The sequence below is a fragment of the Cannabis sativa genome, chromosome 5, assembly GCF_029168945.1.
Source record: "Cannabis sativa cultivar Pink pepper isolate KNU-18-1 chromosome 5, ASM2916894v1, whole genome shotgun sequence".
NCBI lineage: Eukaryota > Viridiplantae > Streptophyta > Magnoliopsida > Rosales > Cannabaceae > Cannabis > Cannabis sativa.
The window spans coordinates 25,907,012-25,926,513 of NC_083605.1; the positions used below are offsets into that span (position 1 = coordinate 25,907,012).

At 34.6% G+C, this 19,502-nt stretch overlaps 1 protein-coding gene and 1 non-coding gene across 2 annotated transcripts; one reads left to right on the plus strand and one right to left on the minus strand.

Annotated features, from left to right (window-relative positions):
- Positions 1-671: 671 nt before the first annotated feature.
- LOC133038241 (uncharacterized) lies at positions 672-2,078 on the minus strand. Its single transcript, XM_061116331.1, has 2 exons — positions 1,647-2,078; positions 672-773 (listed from the first exon to the last, which is right to left on the minus strand). The coding sequence occupies exons 1-2, from the start codon at positions 2,076-2,078 to the stop codon at positions 672-674; spliced, it is 534 nt and encodes a 177-aa protein (XP_060972314.1).
- Positions 2,079-6,157: 4,079 nt separating this feature from the next.
- On the plus strand, positions 6,158-6,264 carry LOC115718251 (small nucleolar RNA R71). Its single transcript, XR_004011832.2, has one exon. It is a non-coding gene; the product is annotated as a small nucleolar RNA R71 (small nucleolar RNA).
- The last annotated feature ends 13,238 nt before the right edge of the window (positions 6,265-19,502 follow it).

A 19,502-nucleotide genomic window follows, 5' to 3' on the forward strand; every position in this document is an offset into this window, starting at 1 on the left:
CGAGCACTCACAAAGTACAGCCATGTTTTTGCCACCGGGTTCAGCTCACACCGGTATAGAATATTTGGCGACCCCTCGGTGCCATCATTGTCATGGAACCTCAACCCAGGAAATCCCACTGTCTCTGCCACATCCACCATATCAAACTGCTCTTCCTCCTCAATAATTCGGAGGCGTTGTTCCTCCCTAGTGTAATCTGGGACAGAGAACATCACATTGAATGCATTAGTAGTGGCGGGAACTTTCTTTCCACGCACCTTGACTTCCCCATTCCGGCGGTCGGGCCAATTCGCAAGGAACTCACAAGCCATAGTAACATTAGCTCGACCCCGAGTATCTACAAAGCTTCCCCACTTCATTCTTTCTATTTGAGCTCTGATTGTTTCAAACCGAGGTTGGCCCCTCAAGGGATTTTCCGGGAATTCAATACCCCGATCTTCAATATAAGCCCTATTCTTTAACCTCACGAAGCGATTGTGGGCCTCGATATTTCCAAAGCGGGTTCTATCAAAACCCGTTGGTGGTGGGTTTGAAGACGAACCCTCCTCTACATTCCTAGTCCTCTTTGGTGCCATGTTCTCTTTTTTTTTTTTTTTCGAAACTTTTTTTTTTAAAAAAAAAAAATTGGGCAGCACTTCCCCTTAAATTTTCTCTATCCCGAAAATAAAAATTCACTCAAACAATATTCCCAAACACTCAATACCACAATACAATAATGACAAACCCAATATCAACAATAGTTTTGCACAACACACATTTATATCACTCAAAATCTAAAAAAAATTTTAATCAAATTCTTTAAAGAATGAAGAAAGTGATACTTACAAACCCGAAAAAGCTTTACTCCACCTCCATTGTTGAATGTTCTTGAAAGCTTGAGGTTGAAGTTGAAGACAATGGTGATTTTTGGATTTGGGCTATTATGGGTTATTTTTGGTGTGGGTTTTGATGATATGTGTAGATTGTTGAGTGAAATTGGGTTTTTGAATAGTTTGGGTTTAAGAAATTTGAGAAAAGATGAAAAGATTGAAGATTGGAGATGAAAAATTGAATTTTTGAGATGGAAAGAGGATAGGGTCGGCTGAGAGGATTTGAAATTTTAAATTAGTTGGTGTAGGGTTGAATGAGGGGGAAAGTTTGTATTTATAGAAATTTTCGTGAGCAAGTCGCGACTTGGCCTAAGGCTAGTCGCGACTAGCTTACGATCGAATTTTATGCCTCTCTGGAAAATCAAGAAGTCGCGACTGGGGTTGCGACCTGGAAAAGAGGTCGCGACTTGGCCAAAGGCTAGTCACGACCACTGGGCTCCAGGTCGAAAAAAAATATTTTTTTTTCACGCTTTTCACGATTCAATTAAAAAGAAATAATGTCTGGTACTAATCTAAAAATTGAAAATACTAACAATACTAAAGCATACTAAAACATAATCAAAAGTCTAACGAAAAATACTTGGGTTGCCTCCCAGAAGCGCTGTCTTTATCGTCATACAGCTGGACGCTGAGCCTTGCACTTCAAAGTGGCGCCAAGATCATGGCGGACTTGGCTTGGTCAAATTGACCTCCCAAGTAGAGCTTTAAACGCTGTCCATTAACTTTGAAAGTTGCTGGACTTTCACCTTTTAACTCCACCGCTCCATAAGGAAACACCTTGATCACCGTGAATGGTCCTGACCACCTCGACTTCAACTTTCCAGGAAACAGTTTCAGCCTTGAATTAAAGAGTAACACTTGTTGCCCTGGTTGAAACTCTTTCCGTACTAGACCTTGATCGTGCCACTTTTTAGTTCTCTCCTTGTATATCTTTGCGTTTTCATAGGCTTCGTTCCGAAACTCCTCTAGCTCATTCAGCTGTAACAGTCTTTTCTCCCCTACAGCTTTTAGTTCCATGTTAAGAGTCTTCATGGCCCAAAAAGCTCTATGCTCTAACTCCACCGGTAGCTGACAAGCCTTTCCAAACACCAACCGATATGGGGACATGCCAATCGGTGTTTTGAAAGCAGTTCTGTATGCCCACAATGCGTCATCTAATTTCCTTGACCAATCTTTCCTTGATCTTTGCACTATTTTCTCTAGAATCATCTTAATCTCCCGATTAGAAATTTCAGCTTGGCCATTACTTTGGGGATGGTATGGTAAAGCAGTTCGATGTCGGACACCATATCTTGAAAGAAGTGCTTCAAACTACTTGTTACAGAAGTGACTCCCTTCATCGCTTACTATTGCTCGAGGAGTACCAAACCGAGTAAAAATGTTCTTTTGTAAGAAGCGGAGAACTGTCTTTCCATCATTTTGAGGTGTAGCTGAAGCTTCGACCCATTTAGACACATAATCGACAGCCAAAAGAATGTACTGATTGCTAAAGGATGAAGGAAAAGGACCCATAAAGTCTATTCCCCGCACATCAAACAATTCAACTTCTAAAATTCCTGTTAAAGGCATCTCGTTTCTTCTTGAGATATTACCTATTCGTTGACAACGATCACATGCCTTTACAAAGGTAGTAGCATCCTTGAATAGCGTTGGCCAAAAGAATCCACTTTGCAACACCTTTCCAACTGTTCTATTTCCACTAAAATGTCCTCCACATGGTAAAGCATGACAATGATTTAGGATAGAATACATCTCCTCTTCAGGCACACATCTCCTTATTATCTGATCAGCGCAGTGCTTGTAGAGGATTAGTTCTTCCCAATAGTAATGTTTCACCTCAGAAAAGAATTTCTTCAATTGTTGACGCGAAAGCTCGGGAGGAGTTATTTTTGCAGCCAAGAAATTAACATAGTCAGCGTACCACGGTACCATCAGGTTTTCCCTCACACTAAAGAGTTGTTCATCAGGAAATTGCTCATTTATTTGTACCTCCTTTGTATTCTGACTCTCTTCCAGCTCTAATCTTGAAAAGTGGTCTGCTACCAGGTTTTTCGTGCCCTTTTTATCTTTTATCTCTCAGTCAAACTCTTGAAGTAGAAGTATTCACCGAATCAGTCTTGGTTTTGCATCCTTCTTGGTCATAAGGTATTTGATTGCTGAATGATCTGTGTAGACAATTACCTTATTTCCAATCAGGTAGGGTCGAAATTTGTCACAAGCAAACACTATTGCCAACATTTCTTTCTCTGTAGTGGCGTAATTTAATTGAGCATCATTCAGAGTTCTACTAGCATAGTAGATTGTGTGGAATACTCTGTTAACTCTTTGACCCAAAACCGCTCCAATGGCATAGTCACTTGCGTCGCACATCAACTCAAACGGCAATTCCCAATTTTGGTGAAGTTACTATCGGTGCTGTAATCAATCTCTCCTTTAAAATCTTGAAAGCTTTTAAACAATCTTCTCCAAACTTAAATGGAACACTATTGACAAGTAAGCTAGATAAAGGTTTTGAGATTTTGGAGAAGTCCTTGATAAATCTGCGGTAGAAGCCAGCATGTCCTAGGAAACTCCTCACTCCTTTTACAGAAACTGGAGGTGGCAGATTTTCTATTGTTGAAACTTTAGCCTTATCCACCTCAATTCCTGCCTTTGAAATTTTGTGCCCAAGAACAATTCCTTCTGTTACCATAAAGTGGCACTTCTCCCAGTTTAACACCAAGTTAGACTTCTCGCACCTTGTTAGCACTTTTTCCAAATTTTCCAAACAATGATCGAAGGAAGAACCAAACACTGAGAAATCATCCATAAAAATTTCAATACAAGATTCAATCAAATCTGAAAAGATAGCCATCATACACCTTTGAAAAGTAGCAGGGGCGTTGCACAAGCCGAAGGGCATTCTTCTGAAAGCAAAGGTACCGTAGGGACATGTGAAAGTAGTCTTCTCTTGATCTTCAGGTGCTATAGCTATCTGGTGGTATCCAGAATATCCATCAAGAAAACAGTAATATTCTTGCCCCGCCAATCTGTCTAACATTTGATCAATGAAGGGCAAAGGGAAGTGATCTTTTCTTGTTGCTTTGTTGAGTTTCCTATAATCGATGCAAATCCTCCAACCAGTGACTGTTCTTGTAGGAATCAACTCATTCTTTTCATTCTTGATCACCGTCATTCCACCTTTCTTCGGGACCACTTGCACTGGGCTAACCCACTTACTATCTGAAATAGGATAAGCAACTCCAGCATCCAACCACTTAACTACTTCTTTTCTGACAACTTCTTTCATGGGTGGATTAAGTCTTCATTGAGCATCAATTGTTGGTTTGGCATTGTCTTCCATGAGAATTCGATGCATCACTGTTGAAGGACTGATTCCTTTGACATCACCTAGTGTCCAACCGATGGCCTTATTATGAGCTCGGAGTACCCTCAGAAGTCTATCAGTTTCCACGTCAGAGACAGAAGCTGAAACAATAACTGGCAGCTTTTTATCTTGACCCAAAAATTCATACCTCAAGTGACTAGGAAGCACCTTCAATTCAAGTTCTGGAGGCTTTTCAGTAGATGGCTTTAGCTCTTTTGGAACTGCTCCCAATTCCTCAAAATATCTTCTGTTCAAGGGCCCATAGGAATCAAGCCACTTCACATAACCCATGACCTCTTGTCCTTCTTGCTCCGTCAATTCATCTTCAGTTAGACTTAGTTCAAGAGGATCATCTAGCAGCTTTTTCTCATTCACCATTTCATCAATCAATTCAATGAAGAAACAGTTATCACTTGCCTTTGGGTACGTCATAGCCTTTAGCACATTAAAGACCACTTCTTCTCCTTGGACTCTCAGCTTTAATTCACCCTTCTGAACATCGATCAAGGCTTGGCCAGTTGCCAAGAATGGTCTCCCAAGAATAATTGGGACATTGCTATCTTCTTCCATATCCAAAACGATGAAGTCAGCTGGAAAGATGAACTTGTCAACCTTAACTAACACATCCTCAATGACTCCTCTAGGATGGGCTAGTGATCGGTCCGCCAATTGGAGAGTTACTGTTGTTGGCTTTGCTTCACCCAGCTGCAATCTTTTAAACACCGATAGAGGCATCAAGTTAATGCTGGCTCCCAAGTCACAAAGTGCATTTATTCCCTCAATTTTCCCAATAGTACAAGGAATAGTGAAACTCCCTGGATCTCTGAGTTTAGGAGGGAGTTTCTTCTGTAGGATGGCGCTGCACTCTTCAGTTAGAGCCACTGTCTCATAATCCTCCATCTTTCTCTTCTTTGACAGGATTTCCTTCATAAACTTCACATAACTTGGCATCTGCTCTAAAGCTTCAGCAAAGGGAATGTTAATGTGAAGTCTTTTGAAAACTTCCAGGAATTTGGTGAACTGCTTGTCTAAGCTTGACTTTCTAAGCCTTTGAGGGTATGGTATTTTTACATGGTGATCACTATTAGTTGGTGGAGACTGCTGTGGTTGTGTTTGACTATCAGTAGCCTTTGTTGAAGTGGGTGTTGGGGTTGACATTGGTTGCTCTTCATTCTCCTTTTCTCCATTCACTAGTTGTGGCATTTCAAGACCATCATAACTTTTACCGCTTCTCAGGGTAATTGCTTTTCAGTTTTCTTTGGGGTTTACTTCAGTTGTGCTAGGCAAATTCCCTTGAGGACGGGTTGCTACTTGAGTTGCTAGTTGGCCCATCTGTGTCTGCAGGTCTTTGATTGAAGATCTAGTTTCAGTCATGAATTGAAGCAGTAAATCTGTCTGCAAACTAGAATTTCCACCAGAGGTTTGTTGCTGATTAAACTGTTGATTCTGATTCTGGTTCTGATTTCGTTGCTGATAGAACCCACTGTTTCTTCGGTTATTACCCTGGTTGAACCCATAGTTGTTGTTGTTGTTCTGTAAATAATTTCCAATGGCTTTAGCTTCATCCATTGGCAAATCATCCACAGCAGCTTGACACTCTGAAAAGTGATGACTTCCTCCACATAACTCACAAACAACTTGGGCTTGTTTAGCTTGCCCTGCAATTAGCTTTGTCAATGCCTCAGCTTTGTCTTTTGTCAACTTTGTGATGGCATCAACCTCTAACACACCAGCTACCTTCTTTGATTGACTCCTTTCAGTTGGCCACTGCTGATTGTTTAGAGCCATCTCCTCCAATAGATCATAAGCCTCATTAGCACTCTTCCTCATAAAGGCTCCTCAGAATTTCTTTGCATCTATTAAAGTTCTAGTGTTTCCTACCAACCCATTGTAGAAGTTGTGGACCAGCATCCACTTCTCTATACCATGATGAGGGCACTTTCTGATCAGATCTTTAAACCTCTCCCAAGCCTCATGGAGAGATTCATTATCTTGTTGGCAGAAGTTATTGATTTCTCCTCTCAGCTTTGCAGACTTGGCTGGAGGAAAGAACTTTGACAAGAATTTCGTTGCCAGATCATTCCAGGTGGCGATAGAGTTGGGTGGCAAGGAGTTTAGCCAACTCTTGGCTCGTTCTCTAAGAGAGAATGGGAACAGTCTCAGTCGAATAGCATCATCACTAACTCCATTAACTTTAAAAGTTTCACAAAGTTCCATGAAGTTAGAGAGATGCAGGTTAGGATCTTCAGAAGGGAGGCCACCAAACTGAACTGAAGACTGCACCATTTGAAGTATGGCAGGTTTGATCTCAAAGTTATTTGCATCCACTGCCGGTGGCCTGATACACGACTGCACTCCCGTCAGAGTAGGGAGAATGTAATCTCTCAAGCTGCGGCCATTAGCTTGATCTTCTACTGCGCCACCATTATTTCTGTTATTGCCTCCATTGTTAGCAGCATTAGCAGCCATGATTTCTGAAGTTTTAGCAGTTGCTGAATCTCCCTCTTGCCTCTTGTTCTTTCGGTTTCTCCTACAAGTTTTCTCGATTTCGGGATCAACTGGTAATATCACAGCTTGTCCTTGACGGCGCATACACTTATGATTCCTGAAATAGATCACGAAAATATTGCAAGAAAAAGGTTAGAAAAATCAGCAAGAGAAAATATACCAAAGTAGAAGTTAGTATAATTTTGTGTAATATTAATCTTTAAACAATTCCCCGGCAACGGCGCCAAAAACTTGTTACGAAAATTGTTTATACGCAAGTGCACGCAATCAAGTAGTATCTCACGCAAGTGAGGTCAAACCACAGGGAATTGGATTAAGTACTACTATACTATACTTATGATTCTATTCGGTAAAATAATAAGATTGCAATTTGAAAGTAAATAACTTAGAAATTAAAGAGAAAATAAACGAAGATTAATCAAGATGAGAGATTAGGGAGGTGAATCCTGTTGATAAGCTACCTATGTTAATACCTAATTGCTATCCTTATCTCAATGTGAATGACAGATTATAAATTAACCTAACTCTTTTCAGATCTTTTAGGTTCTAAATAATATGTTCTCTAATTAACTTCTTAATTAAATCAACACAAAATCAGCATTAAGCAATAATCTATTAGTCACTGAGGCTATGTAAATACTTTCGTTTTACATCAGAACCTAGACTATCCAAATTTTAGCATTCTCAATTCTCACTTTTCAGATTTCGAATTGAGATCATTAAACATGTAAAAGGTGATCAAGCTTGCACATGGAATTAAACACAAATAAAGATAGTATTCACACATAAGATGAAGGAATGGCAATTATTTATTAACTAGGCATAAACTTAAACAACAATCATCATCCTCCCTTATTGGGAAATTTAGTTCATAATAACTCTAAAAACATCCATGATTAATTCAGAAATAAAAACAAACATAAAGAAGAATTAAAAGGGTAAAAGAAAGAAACTAGAAGGTGATATCGCTCCAGGTCTTCAAGATAGCTTCCTCTCCACTTGCCTCCACTATTAGGTCTGTTTTTGCTTACTTCTGACCTTCAATGTCGTATTCCTTATATAGGGATGAGTGGTGTGCCTCCAATTGAGAGAAAAATCAAAATTAGGTCAAATCTGCGATTTCCGTACCTAGTCGCGACTAGCATTTAAGCTGGTCGCGACTACAGGCAAAACTCGAAAAACCGAGTTTCTGCCAATTCTCGAAGTCGCGACCAGGGTCGCGACCAGGAAAAAGGGTCGCGACCTGGCTCTCTGGAGGTCGCGACTACTGATGCGTCTGGAGCTGAATTTTCCAATTTTTTTCCAAGTTTGTCCCAATTTTTCGCCATTTGACTGAATTCGAACTTTAACACCCCGGAAACCTGAAATAATGAAAATCAAGCGTAAAAATGCTCCAAAAGACACCAATAGACGAGATAATGCTACCTTTAAAGACCCGAAACATAGGCTAATTATAACCTAACATGGATCCCGGAAAAATAGAATTCGTCAGGGATTGGCCAAGACCGAAGACTGTGACAGAAATTAGAAGCTTCTTGGGTTTAGCCGGGTATTATCGTAGGTTCGTGGAAGGGTTTTCTAAAATTTCAACACCCTTAACCGAACTTACAAAGAAGAATCAGCGGTTTGTCTGGTCAGATAAGTGCGAAGCTAGTTTTCAGGAGCTGAAACAGAGATTGATTACTGCTCCAGTGCTAGCTTTGCCTTCAGACAAAGAGAAATTTGTAGTCTATTGCCATGCATCCAGATAGGGTCTGGGGTGTGTGCTAATGCAAGCCGATCGGGTTATCGCTTATGCCTCCCGTCAATTAAAGGATTATGAACAGCGATACCCGACTCATGATCTAGAGTTGGCCGCGGTGGTTTTTGCATTGAAGATCTGGCGGTATTACCTTTATGGAGAAAGGTGTGAAATCTATACCGACCATAAAAGTCTCAAACATTTCTTTACTCAGAAAGATTTGAATATGAGACAGAGGCGTTGGTTGGAATTAGTGAAAGATTACGACTGTGAGATTCTCTATCACCCTGGGAAGGCCAATGTAGTGGCCGATGCCCTGAGCAGGAAGGGTCCCGGGCAGGTAGCTAGCATGATTCAGATCTCACCTCAGTTAGCTGAAGACATGGTTAGATCCAATATTGAGTTTGTGGTAGGTCAACTTCACAACTTGACGCTGCAATCTGATCTGTTGGAAAGAATTAAAGCCGCTCAGATGAATGATCCAGAGTTAGTGAAAATCAGAGATGAGATTTTGGCTGGTCAAGCCAGGGATTTCTCAGTATCAGACAACGGGATGCTTCTGTATAAAGCCAGGGTTTGTGTTCCGAGTAGTGTGGAACTCAGGAATGAGATCTTTGAGGAGGCTCATTCTACCCCTTATTCTCTGCATCCCGGCACCACTAAGATGTACAAGGATCTTAAACCGTACTTCTAGTGGAGCGGTATGAAGAAGAATTTGGTAGAATTTGTATCGAGATGCCTCACCTGTCAGCAGATTAAGGTTGAACATCAGAGACCAGCAGGGTTGTTGCAGCCTTTAACCCTACCTGAATGGAAGTGGGAAGATATCACGATGGATTTCGTGGTTGGGCTACCTAGAACCACGGGTTTGTTCGATTCCATCTGGATTGTGGTGGATCGATTCACGAAATCTGCTCATTTTCTGCCTGTTAGAACAACTTTTAAAGTGGATCAGTTGGCAGAATTGTATGTTAGAGAGATTGTAAGACTTCATGGGGTACCGAAGTCTATAGTTTCGGATAGAGATCCGAAGTTCACCTCCAAGTTTTGGCAGAGTTTGCAATGAGCAATGGGTACAAAACTGAAATTCAATACAGCGTTCCATCCTCAGACAGATGGTCAGTCCGAAAGGACAATTCAGATATTGGAAGACATGTTACGAGCCTATGTTATGGATTTCAAAGGCTCTTGGAATAAATATCTACCGTTGATAAAATTTTCTTACAACAACAGTTATCAGAGTACGATAGGGATGGCTCCCTATGAACTGTTATACGGTAGGAAGTGTAGATCTCCCATCCACTGGGATGAGACAGGGGAGAGGAAATACCTAGGTCCAGAATCAGTGCAGCGGACCAATGAGGCAATTGAGAAAATAAAAGCTAGAATGCTTGCCTCACAGAGTAGACAGAAAAGTTACGCTGATCCGAAGCGCAGAGATGTTGAGTTCCGAGTAGGGGACCATGTGTTTTTACGGGTATCTCCAATGAAGGGGATCAAACATTTCGGGAAAAGAGGTAAGTTATGCCCTAGATTTACAGGACCTTTCGAGATTCTCGAGAAGATAGGTCAAGTGGCATACCGGTTAGCATTGCCTCCAGCTTTATCAGCAGTTCACAACGTATTCCATGTCTCTATGTTGAGAAAATACGTTTCAGATCCCTCTCATATACTCAGTTATGAGAGCCTTGAATTGCAGCCAGATATGACTTACGAAGAACAGCCAGTGGAGATCCTGGATAGAAAGGATAAAGTCCTTCGGAATAAGACCATAGCATTGGTCAAAGTACTCTGGAGAAACAGCAAGGTGGAGGAAGTTGTTGGGTTTTATGCCCTAAATAAAACTCTTTACAATCTGATTAGTTATCAATATAAGAAATTTGAAGTGATTGATGTTTGGATGAATTCTACATGCTAATGGTTTAATATGTTTTTTACTATTATACACAGAATCAGTTAAATCCAGAACATATGTTTATACAATTACAGTATCGTCAACACAGTGGAATGTGATTGTCATCATATGAATCAAAAGACTTGGTCCTTGTTTCATCAGTGTTATTGGATTTACACTAATGTGATAATCAGCGATGAGGTATACTTACACTTGGAGTAAGTGTTATGTTCTTTCCAGGACATTAGTAAAGTATACTAGTTTCGAATGTATGGAGTATACATTGGACTGGACCGATATTGCAACTAAGTTAAGATATTACAAACTTACCGTTATATATATCTTTCCAAGTCAATATCAGTAGTTGATCTTAAGATTAAAAGAATCTAAATCCTGGTATGCTTGGGCTCAACTCAGGAGTGCTATTCAAGTTCTTTGATTTATTAGTTAAGCTTACTTTTAGGTTAGGGTGATACGTATATTTTGGGAACATGATAGTATGATTGAGTGGGAGTGCTGAACATAAATATGGAATCTATAGCTTCTACTGGTGTATAGAAGTCATGTGATGATTCCCTTCGAGCTTAGCAAATAGAAGTAAATAGATGAGCTCTTGTTTAACTGACTAATTATTAGATCACTAAACACCATTTACAGGTAGCTAAGTTTTTTAAGGGGCAAAATACATTGAGGGGTGAGAACGGTAAAGAAATCCCATCTTCATGTAGATCATCTATATAGAGGATCTTTAAATCACAATAAGATTATAACAATGGTTAAATGAGATAGCATATTGATATCGTGGAACATACAATATGCTCTATATAAGTCTGAGAGTCCAATTCTAAGTTCTAAGAGTGGATTCAACGAAGAATTAATAAGTAGGAATTTACTTGGTAAATTTGGTTCACTTATTGGAAGCTCAGCATATAGATCCATGGTCCCCATTCTAGTTGAGAACATTTTGCTTGTAAGACTCATTAATTGATTCGTGATTGATCAATTATAATTCTAAAGTTAGACTATGTCTAATTTTATGAATTTTCACTAAGCAGGGGTGAAATTGTAAAGAAAAGAGTTTCTAGGTTTATTTATTTATTAATCGACTTTATATGTCTAATTAATAATTAAATTAAATGACAATATTATTTAATAATCTATTTTAGTTATTAAATAATTAGTTTTGGCATTTAAAAGGTTAGAATTGAAAAATTGGCGTTTTTAAGAAAATAGAAATAAAATTTGATAAAACTGCAAAATCAAGTGGGACCCACTACAACACCATGGCCGGCCACTTATTGTGGAAATTCAAATTGATTTTTTCATTATTTTAATGCCAAATAATTCCTAACCTAAACCTAGTAGTTGCCTATAAATAGAAAGTAATGGCTAAGTCAAATCACATGCTTTAACATGCTTGTTCATTAGCTTTCTGACAGAAATTTCTCTCTTCAGAAAAACTGAGCCTTCCCCACTTTCTATACCTGGCCGAAACCCTCTCTTCTCTTTTCCCTTCATCAATTTCGACCCTAGTGAAAGAGTAAGTGCCCACACACAGCAAGCAGTAACTGAATCATAGATTGGAAGACTGTGAAGTATCGAACTTGAAGAAGAAGGACATTCGAGCTCAGATCTTGATTATACTCTGCTACAAAAAGGATACAAGGGTTAGAGATCTGAGCGGAAGGAGACATTAATTCCGCTGCATCAATGTAAGATTTTCTTAACTTTATATGTGTTTAATTTATCGTTTTAGAAAGTTCATATTTAGGGTGTTTAAACAACATACTTGTGAGTAGATCTAAGATCCTGGTAAAATATATTCCAACAACTTGTATCAGAGCCCTGGTAATTGATTTACTTGCATGAAATTTGGACTTTAAAACGATTGTTTGTTATTTGGATGGTTTCATGTTCTATTGAGTGTTATATGATGATTGATTGATGTTTGTGAATTTTCGTGGAAATAATTAAAATTTTGTTTCTGGAATTATTTTTATTAGATAGTATGGAAAAAATTAAGCAAATTATTTTTTTACAGAACTCAATTTCGATTTAATTTGAATTAGTTATGATTTTTTGAAGATTCAAAAAAAGATAAGGGACTGTGCACTCACACGCGCGCGGACCTGGTCTGGTGCCTGCCTACGCTCGTGGACACCCTGCAAGCTCCTCTGTTCCGCCGAGGTTTCTAGGCTGTCACCAAGGGTTGCGCGCGCGGACAGTATGCTTGGCATACTGTCCGTACAACTCCCAAAATTTTCGTTTTTCTTCATTTTTTCATTCTTTTTCATGGAATTAACTTCCAATTTTTTGTGTAGTTTTGTATTTATAGATTTACTATTCCTAATTCAACTCTAATTATCATAATGAATTAATTTAATATTTTTTTAAAATTTAATTCAAGATATTAGTGTAATTTGAATTTGAAATTAGTAAATATCTATCTTTTTGCTTAATTATCTATCTTATTTTTAAATTTAATTATATCTTATCTTATTTTTAAATTTAAGGTCAGATATTAAAATTTTTTTAAAATTAATTTTTTTTTTCAATATTTTGACCTTATTTAAATTTAAAATAAGATAACTATAATCATGTAATTTTAAATAGATGTAAGATATTTTGCTAACTTTTAAATTTTGTTATTTTATTTATTTAAATTAAATTTAAAATCTGAAAAAGATATTTAATTTATCTTTTCTAATTTTTTATTTAATTTTTATTTATAAAATAACATTTAATTTTTAAAAGTAGTTAGCAAATTTTGAAATGATATTTAGGTTAGTTGAAACCTAATTTTTCAAAATTGTAGGTTTAATTTTAAATATTTTTTTTATATATAATTTCGAAATTTAAATAATTTTTTTTTCGAAAAATTAAATTTTATTTTTTTTATTTATTTTTTGAAAATAAATTAATATTATTGTTTTTTTATTTTTTTTTAAATAAAATATTTATTTAACTATTTATTTTTCGAAATTTATTTATTTAAAATTAAATAAATCCTACTTCCAACTATCCAGCTAACCTTGTTGCAGGAGTATGTGGTTTTAGCTTGTGTGTAAGTTTTCAAAACCTATTATTACTTGATTGCAAATAGCCATGGTTAACTTGTTGACAGATCCAATGATCTGATTTTAACTCATGGCTCCCTTGGTCAAGTTAATAATTTGTAACAGGTAAATTTTACAATCTTGTTTCATCTGTGTATGACCTAGCAACATGATAGGATCCATCCAAATGTGTACATGTGTGAACCTATGTGTTTATTTTATTATATAGATGCATATAGGTTGTTGCTAAATAAAATGTCACACCATGATAGATTTTATTTAGGTCCATTTAGTTATTGGACCTATTCAATTAATAACAATTATTTATTTTAAGGTTAAATTCCTCTCTTTTGGGCCTTGTGTGAGAGTTGGGAGCCATAGAAGTGGGTACGACATACTGAACACAGCACCCGCTCACATGAACTACCCCAATTGTGAAGGCCCATTTGCCTGATTTGAATAACTGTACTAGGTTAATTATATTAGTTTGACCTAATAAAATTGAATTAGCAACATAATTAACTTTTAAAATATATGAAAATTTATTTTCATTTAATATTTTAAAGTTAATTTTAAGAAAAACACTTTTAGTTTTAGAAATTATTTCTAGACAAACTATTTGTATTTTTCTTGTATTTAATTAAATATAGAATTTTAACTAACTAGATTCTTTCTGGAGCTTATTTAATTAAATATTCCTATTTAAGTTATAAATTAGTTGTATCAACTGATTTTTCTTATCTAACTTAAATTTGAGTATTTTATTTAAATTTTAAATCAAGTTGAGGAATCCTAGGCATTAGTTATTAAAGATTCTTGAGATATTTTTTAAGTTAATATCTTTTCGAATATTAACTTAAAATGGAATATTTTAGATTTTTTTTAGGTTAATATCTTTTTGAATATTAACTTAAAAAGATATCTTCAAATTAAGTGGTTACAACTTAATTTTTGATATTTAATTAAATCTAAATTTGAAATCATTTAAGTTTTAGATTTTTTCTATATAACTTAAATTAGATATTTTTCAAATTTTTGTTGAAAAGATACTTAGTCAAATAAGATATTTTCTAGATAGTTATCTCTAGACTACTTATTATTTCTAATATTTAATAGGAAAATATTATACATTGTGAAATTAATTATTTAAATAATTAATTTTGGTAAAATTTTATTTAAATATATTTTTCCTAGTATTAAACTAGAAATTAATAATTAAGCCTTCTCTACACTTAATTATTTATTTCTTGAAATTAATACATTTAATTAACTTGAATAATTTAAATATCTAAGTTGATTTTCATCATGATACTTAAATATTTATTTATTTTTCATGACACTTAATTAAATAGAAAATTATTTTTAGGTTGAAATTTAATTTTTCAACTTAAATTTAAATAATTTTCAATATATATTTTTTCTTTATTTTCTTAATCCATTTCGAAAATTGCATTTTATTTATGCAATATTTTTCGAATTTATTTTTGAAAAATAGATTGAGTTGTAAATTAATTATTTATTTTAATTAATTCTTGGGCCAACTTCAATCAATGATTTTTTCATTTAATTGATTAATTTAAAATAAATGAATTTAAATTATATATATATTATTAGAAATTGAATTAATTAGTCAAAAGAAAATCTAGATAGGTGATATTTTTGCTTGAAGTATTTCTTTTCTAATTCGAAATTTGTATAATTTTAATATATACTTAATTTTCGAATACAATAAATATATTCTCAAGGAAATTTTTAAGTTGCTAATTAATTTAATTTAATTCAACTTAAATTAATTTCCTTAATATTTATATTTAAGATTATTACTAAGATGAAAATAATTAATTTTATTTCAATCACCATCTAGGTATAATTTTATAAATATTATATTAAATTCTTATTTTGAATTTTAATTCTAAATTTTGAATTTAATGAGAATTTATTTATTAGAATAATAAAGAAAATACATTTTAAAGAATGAGCTTTATTATTATTAAGACATTCGATCTCCATTGTGGGTTTTACATCGCGTTTGTTTTAGTGAGTAATCCTCCCTAATGGAGGAACGTTCATTAGCAATTTCGCACCGTTTAATCTCAAAAGATAAGTAGTTTGTAAGTGTTTTATATGGTATAGATCACCCTAATGGTGGCGACCATATTTGACTTGCAAATTGCGAAACAATGGTAGTAGCTCATAAGATAGAATAGCCTTGACTCTCGCCTAAACGGGACAACGCTGGATTCCAATCTTGATCGAATAAAAGGTTGCTAGAATGTTTAACATTTTAGATGAGCTGACAACTCTATTCAATGGATGGTAACTTTGACTCTCGCCTAAACGGGACACTGATATCAGTTTATTGAAAAACCTTGGAAATTATTTATGATTGAATTTTTTAAGTATTTTCTCATATCTTTCCTACTTGCTATGTGCTTATAATTTCTGAATTGATTTTGTGTTAAACCATTATTAATTTCTATTTGTTGATTTCTATTATTTTGATACTTTATCATGTATTATCAAAATGAATCCCATGTTATCACTGTTGACTGAAAACAAGCTGAATGGATCTAACTTTAATAAATGGAATGAGAACATTAATATTGCTCTCATAGGAGAAAGTGCCTTGTTTGTTTTAACTGAGCCGTCACACGAAGTGCACAGGGACAATGCTTCCAAAGCTGTGAAAGAAAAGTATGAGCGTTGGCAGAAAGCAAATGACAAAGCTCTATACTTTATGCTTTCTAGCATGGTAGACACCCTCAAAACTCGGTTTTCTAAAGCCGAAAATTTCTTGAAGTTATGACGAAGTTAAATGAGCTATTCGGTAAGGCATCACTTCAGTCACGCTTTGACGCGACTAAGAAGTACATTAATGCACGGATGGAACCTCATCAAAACGTGCGTGACCATGTTCTCCTAATGTCAAGTTATTTCCAAGAAGCCCAAGATCATGGTGCTGAAATGGACAGTGCTACTGAAGTAAGCCTTATCTTGAATAGCCTGACTCCAGCATTTCTACCATACACTTCAAATTATGTCATGAATAAGAAAGAAATTGACTTTCATGAATTAGTCAATGACCTTCAAACTTATGAAAATTTTATTGGAGGACCCAAGAAGAAAGGGAGTAAACCTGATAATCCATGTGAATGGTAATGGGACGATTAAACCTGAAGCAAATGTTGCCTCTGCTTCAAAGCCCAAATCGAAGAAGAAGTGGAAGAACACCAAGAAGCGAACAAAAGCCATGAAGAATAAAAAGGCTGCTCCTTCTGGTGATGCTACACTTAAAGGAAAGTGTTTCTACTGCAATGAAAAAGGTCATTGGAAACCCCAATGTCCTAAACTTCTTGGAAAGAAACAAGGTATTTCTATTTATAAACTTTAAGAGTTTTAGTGAATTATTATCCAATTGGATTTATGATTCTGGACGAACTTTGTTTATTTGTTTTCTTCTTCTTATAGGCCAAGCTACTTGAACTCAGATGAGTTGGATCGGAAAGCTGGACCAAGGCTGAAATCGTCCAGATAAAGATGAAGCTCTTCAATTTTTTTTGAATTAATTGTTTTAGTTTAAAGACAATTTGGATTTCAAATTTTAGTTAGGGATATTTATCCCTGTTTTTCTCATATTGTTGCAATACATTTTTTATTTTATTATTAATAAAGTTTTATTTTCGAAATTCAATATTGCAAATTATGAGATTGACCTTCGTTTATTTTATCTTCATCAACTATTACCACATTATATTTATATGTTTAAATGTGTAAGTGTTTTTATTATTGATGCAAATTCTATAATATTTACAACTCTTCATAGAGTTATATTAAATAAACACTAGAAATTAATTCTATGTTTATTAATAATTGTTAATTCTAATACAATTATTATGAATTTGTTTAATAAAAGGATCTTTTGATCTGATAGGGGTGGAGAAAAGTTAAGAAAACTATGCAGTTCAACGATCTTTTATATCTAATGAACTCTGGATAGTATTCAACTCCACATAAACTCTATCACACTTAGGGCCCGTTTGGAACGCAGGATTGGACTGGATTGGACTGGACTGGACAAGATTGGATTCTGCTGAAAGTAATCTTGTGTTTGGTTTCAGAATGGACTGGACTATTTTATTTATTTCCTTTTAGAAAAAAAAAACTTAAATTAAATAAAAATATATAATAATAAATTAAAATTAAAATATATAAATATAAATAAATAATTCGTAGCAAAAACAATAATATATCATATATAATTAAGAATATATCATAAATATATAATAAAATATTTTGTCATATTTTTTATTTAATAAATAATTAAAATAGTAAAATAAAAATACTTGAATAACATAAAATTGTTTATCTTAAACACTAATTTAATATAAATATTAATTTTTTAAAATATTTATATAAATTTTTTAGTAATTTAAAAATAATATATAATTTTATTGTCATATTTTTTTTTCTTAGAATCAATTTAAGTAGCTATTATTTAATTAATAATATTCTAAATTTTAAAAACTTATGTGTAATAATTCAAAATTATATATTTTCACTAATTTCAATGAATAAGTTTTTGATAAAAAAATGTATAAATAAATGTGTGATAATTATTTCCTTTAAATTCTTATTAAATTTAAAATATATTAATAAAAATTTAAAAAAAAAAATCTCACTTGCATGGGATTATTTATCCCACCCTGCTGGATGGGATAAATAATCCCAGACAGATGAGGTTAACTGGATTAGTTATCTAGACTTGTAACATGCCCAAACACTGGATTGGACAAATTAGCCTGTCTAATCCAATCCAGTCCTGCGTACCAAACGGGCCCTAAGAGAATAATGATCTTTACAACCTTTAGGGGTGGATCATAATCTCTATATACTTAGGGGTGGAGGTTATCCACAGGTACCCTATATGTATATTTTTAGGGGTGGAGTCTATTCCACAATTCCCTATATGACACATATTTTCTTTAAACATGGAAGTAATATAATGAGTTAGCTATTGTCAATATAAATGCTTGATCTTGATTGTATGTTCCACTTCGATTTTACTATTGTAAGTAAAAGTTTGATACTTTTGAAAGTTCTTTGTTAAAGTTTCACACTACCTTAATTGAGTGGGAGAATTTTAAAGTTCTATACCCATCTTCATTAGGTTGATACTTGTGATAGGTACTTAAGAACACTACTGAAAAGCAAATCTATCAATTCACATGGATATGAATAGCTTATCAGAATTATGAGAATAAGATAAAGAACTCTAGTTCAGTCCATTCGAATGACTTGAACCTAGAATTCTTAATCATCATAAAATTTTATGGTATCTTAATTTTTGATTACTTTATCTCTGGCATGTATTTTTCACTTCAAATACTAGTCTGCTATGTTGATGACTTAGTCTTGACTTAAAGTTTTAAGACTAATACAAAAGTCACAACTAGGTAACTTTCTAAACAATCAGAAGTTAAAAGTATTATTTAACCAGACATCTGCTATTGAGTGGGAGCTATCTGAGATGTAATCAAATAGGGAATATTAGAAGATATTCAAGAAAGATTTATGAAAGTGATCTATATGTCAGATATTAAGGAATTGTGTATCAGTTATCCTTGTATCTCACCATCTAATTTCGAGATTCTTGAGATGGTGCTTACTTTGGGGGTGGAGGAATTATTGTATAATAATTCAAGCTCTACCAGAGAAGAACTATAACTTTGTGTATTCGAAAATCCAAGAAAGTTATATTACTGAAGAAAGTCTACACTGTATTATCTCAATTACGTATTTTAAAATATGAGAGATATGTCTTCTGTTTATTCAGATGTACTCTTAAAACAGTAAAGATTTCAGTATCCCTTGATGAGTAAAGCATATAGTAAAGGATGTTTCATAAGTATTTTATGAACTAGTTCCAAAAGTTTGGGTGGATTCTAATATACTACACTTGATCTGAAGATCAACACATCAAATTGACCTACTTGCACAGTTTGTTTTATGTTAGTTCAAGTGGGAGTTTGTTGGGTTTTATGCCCTAAATAAAACTCTTTACAATCTG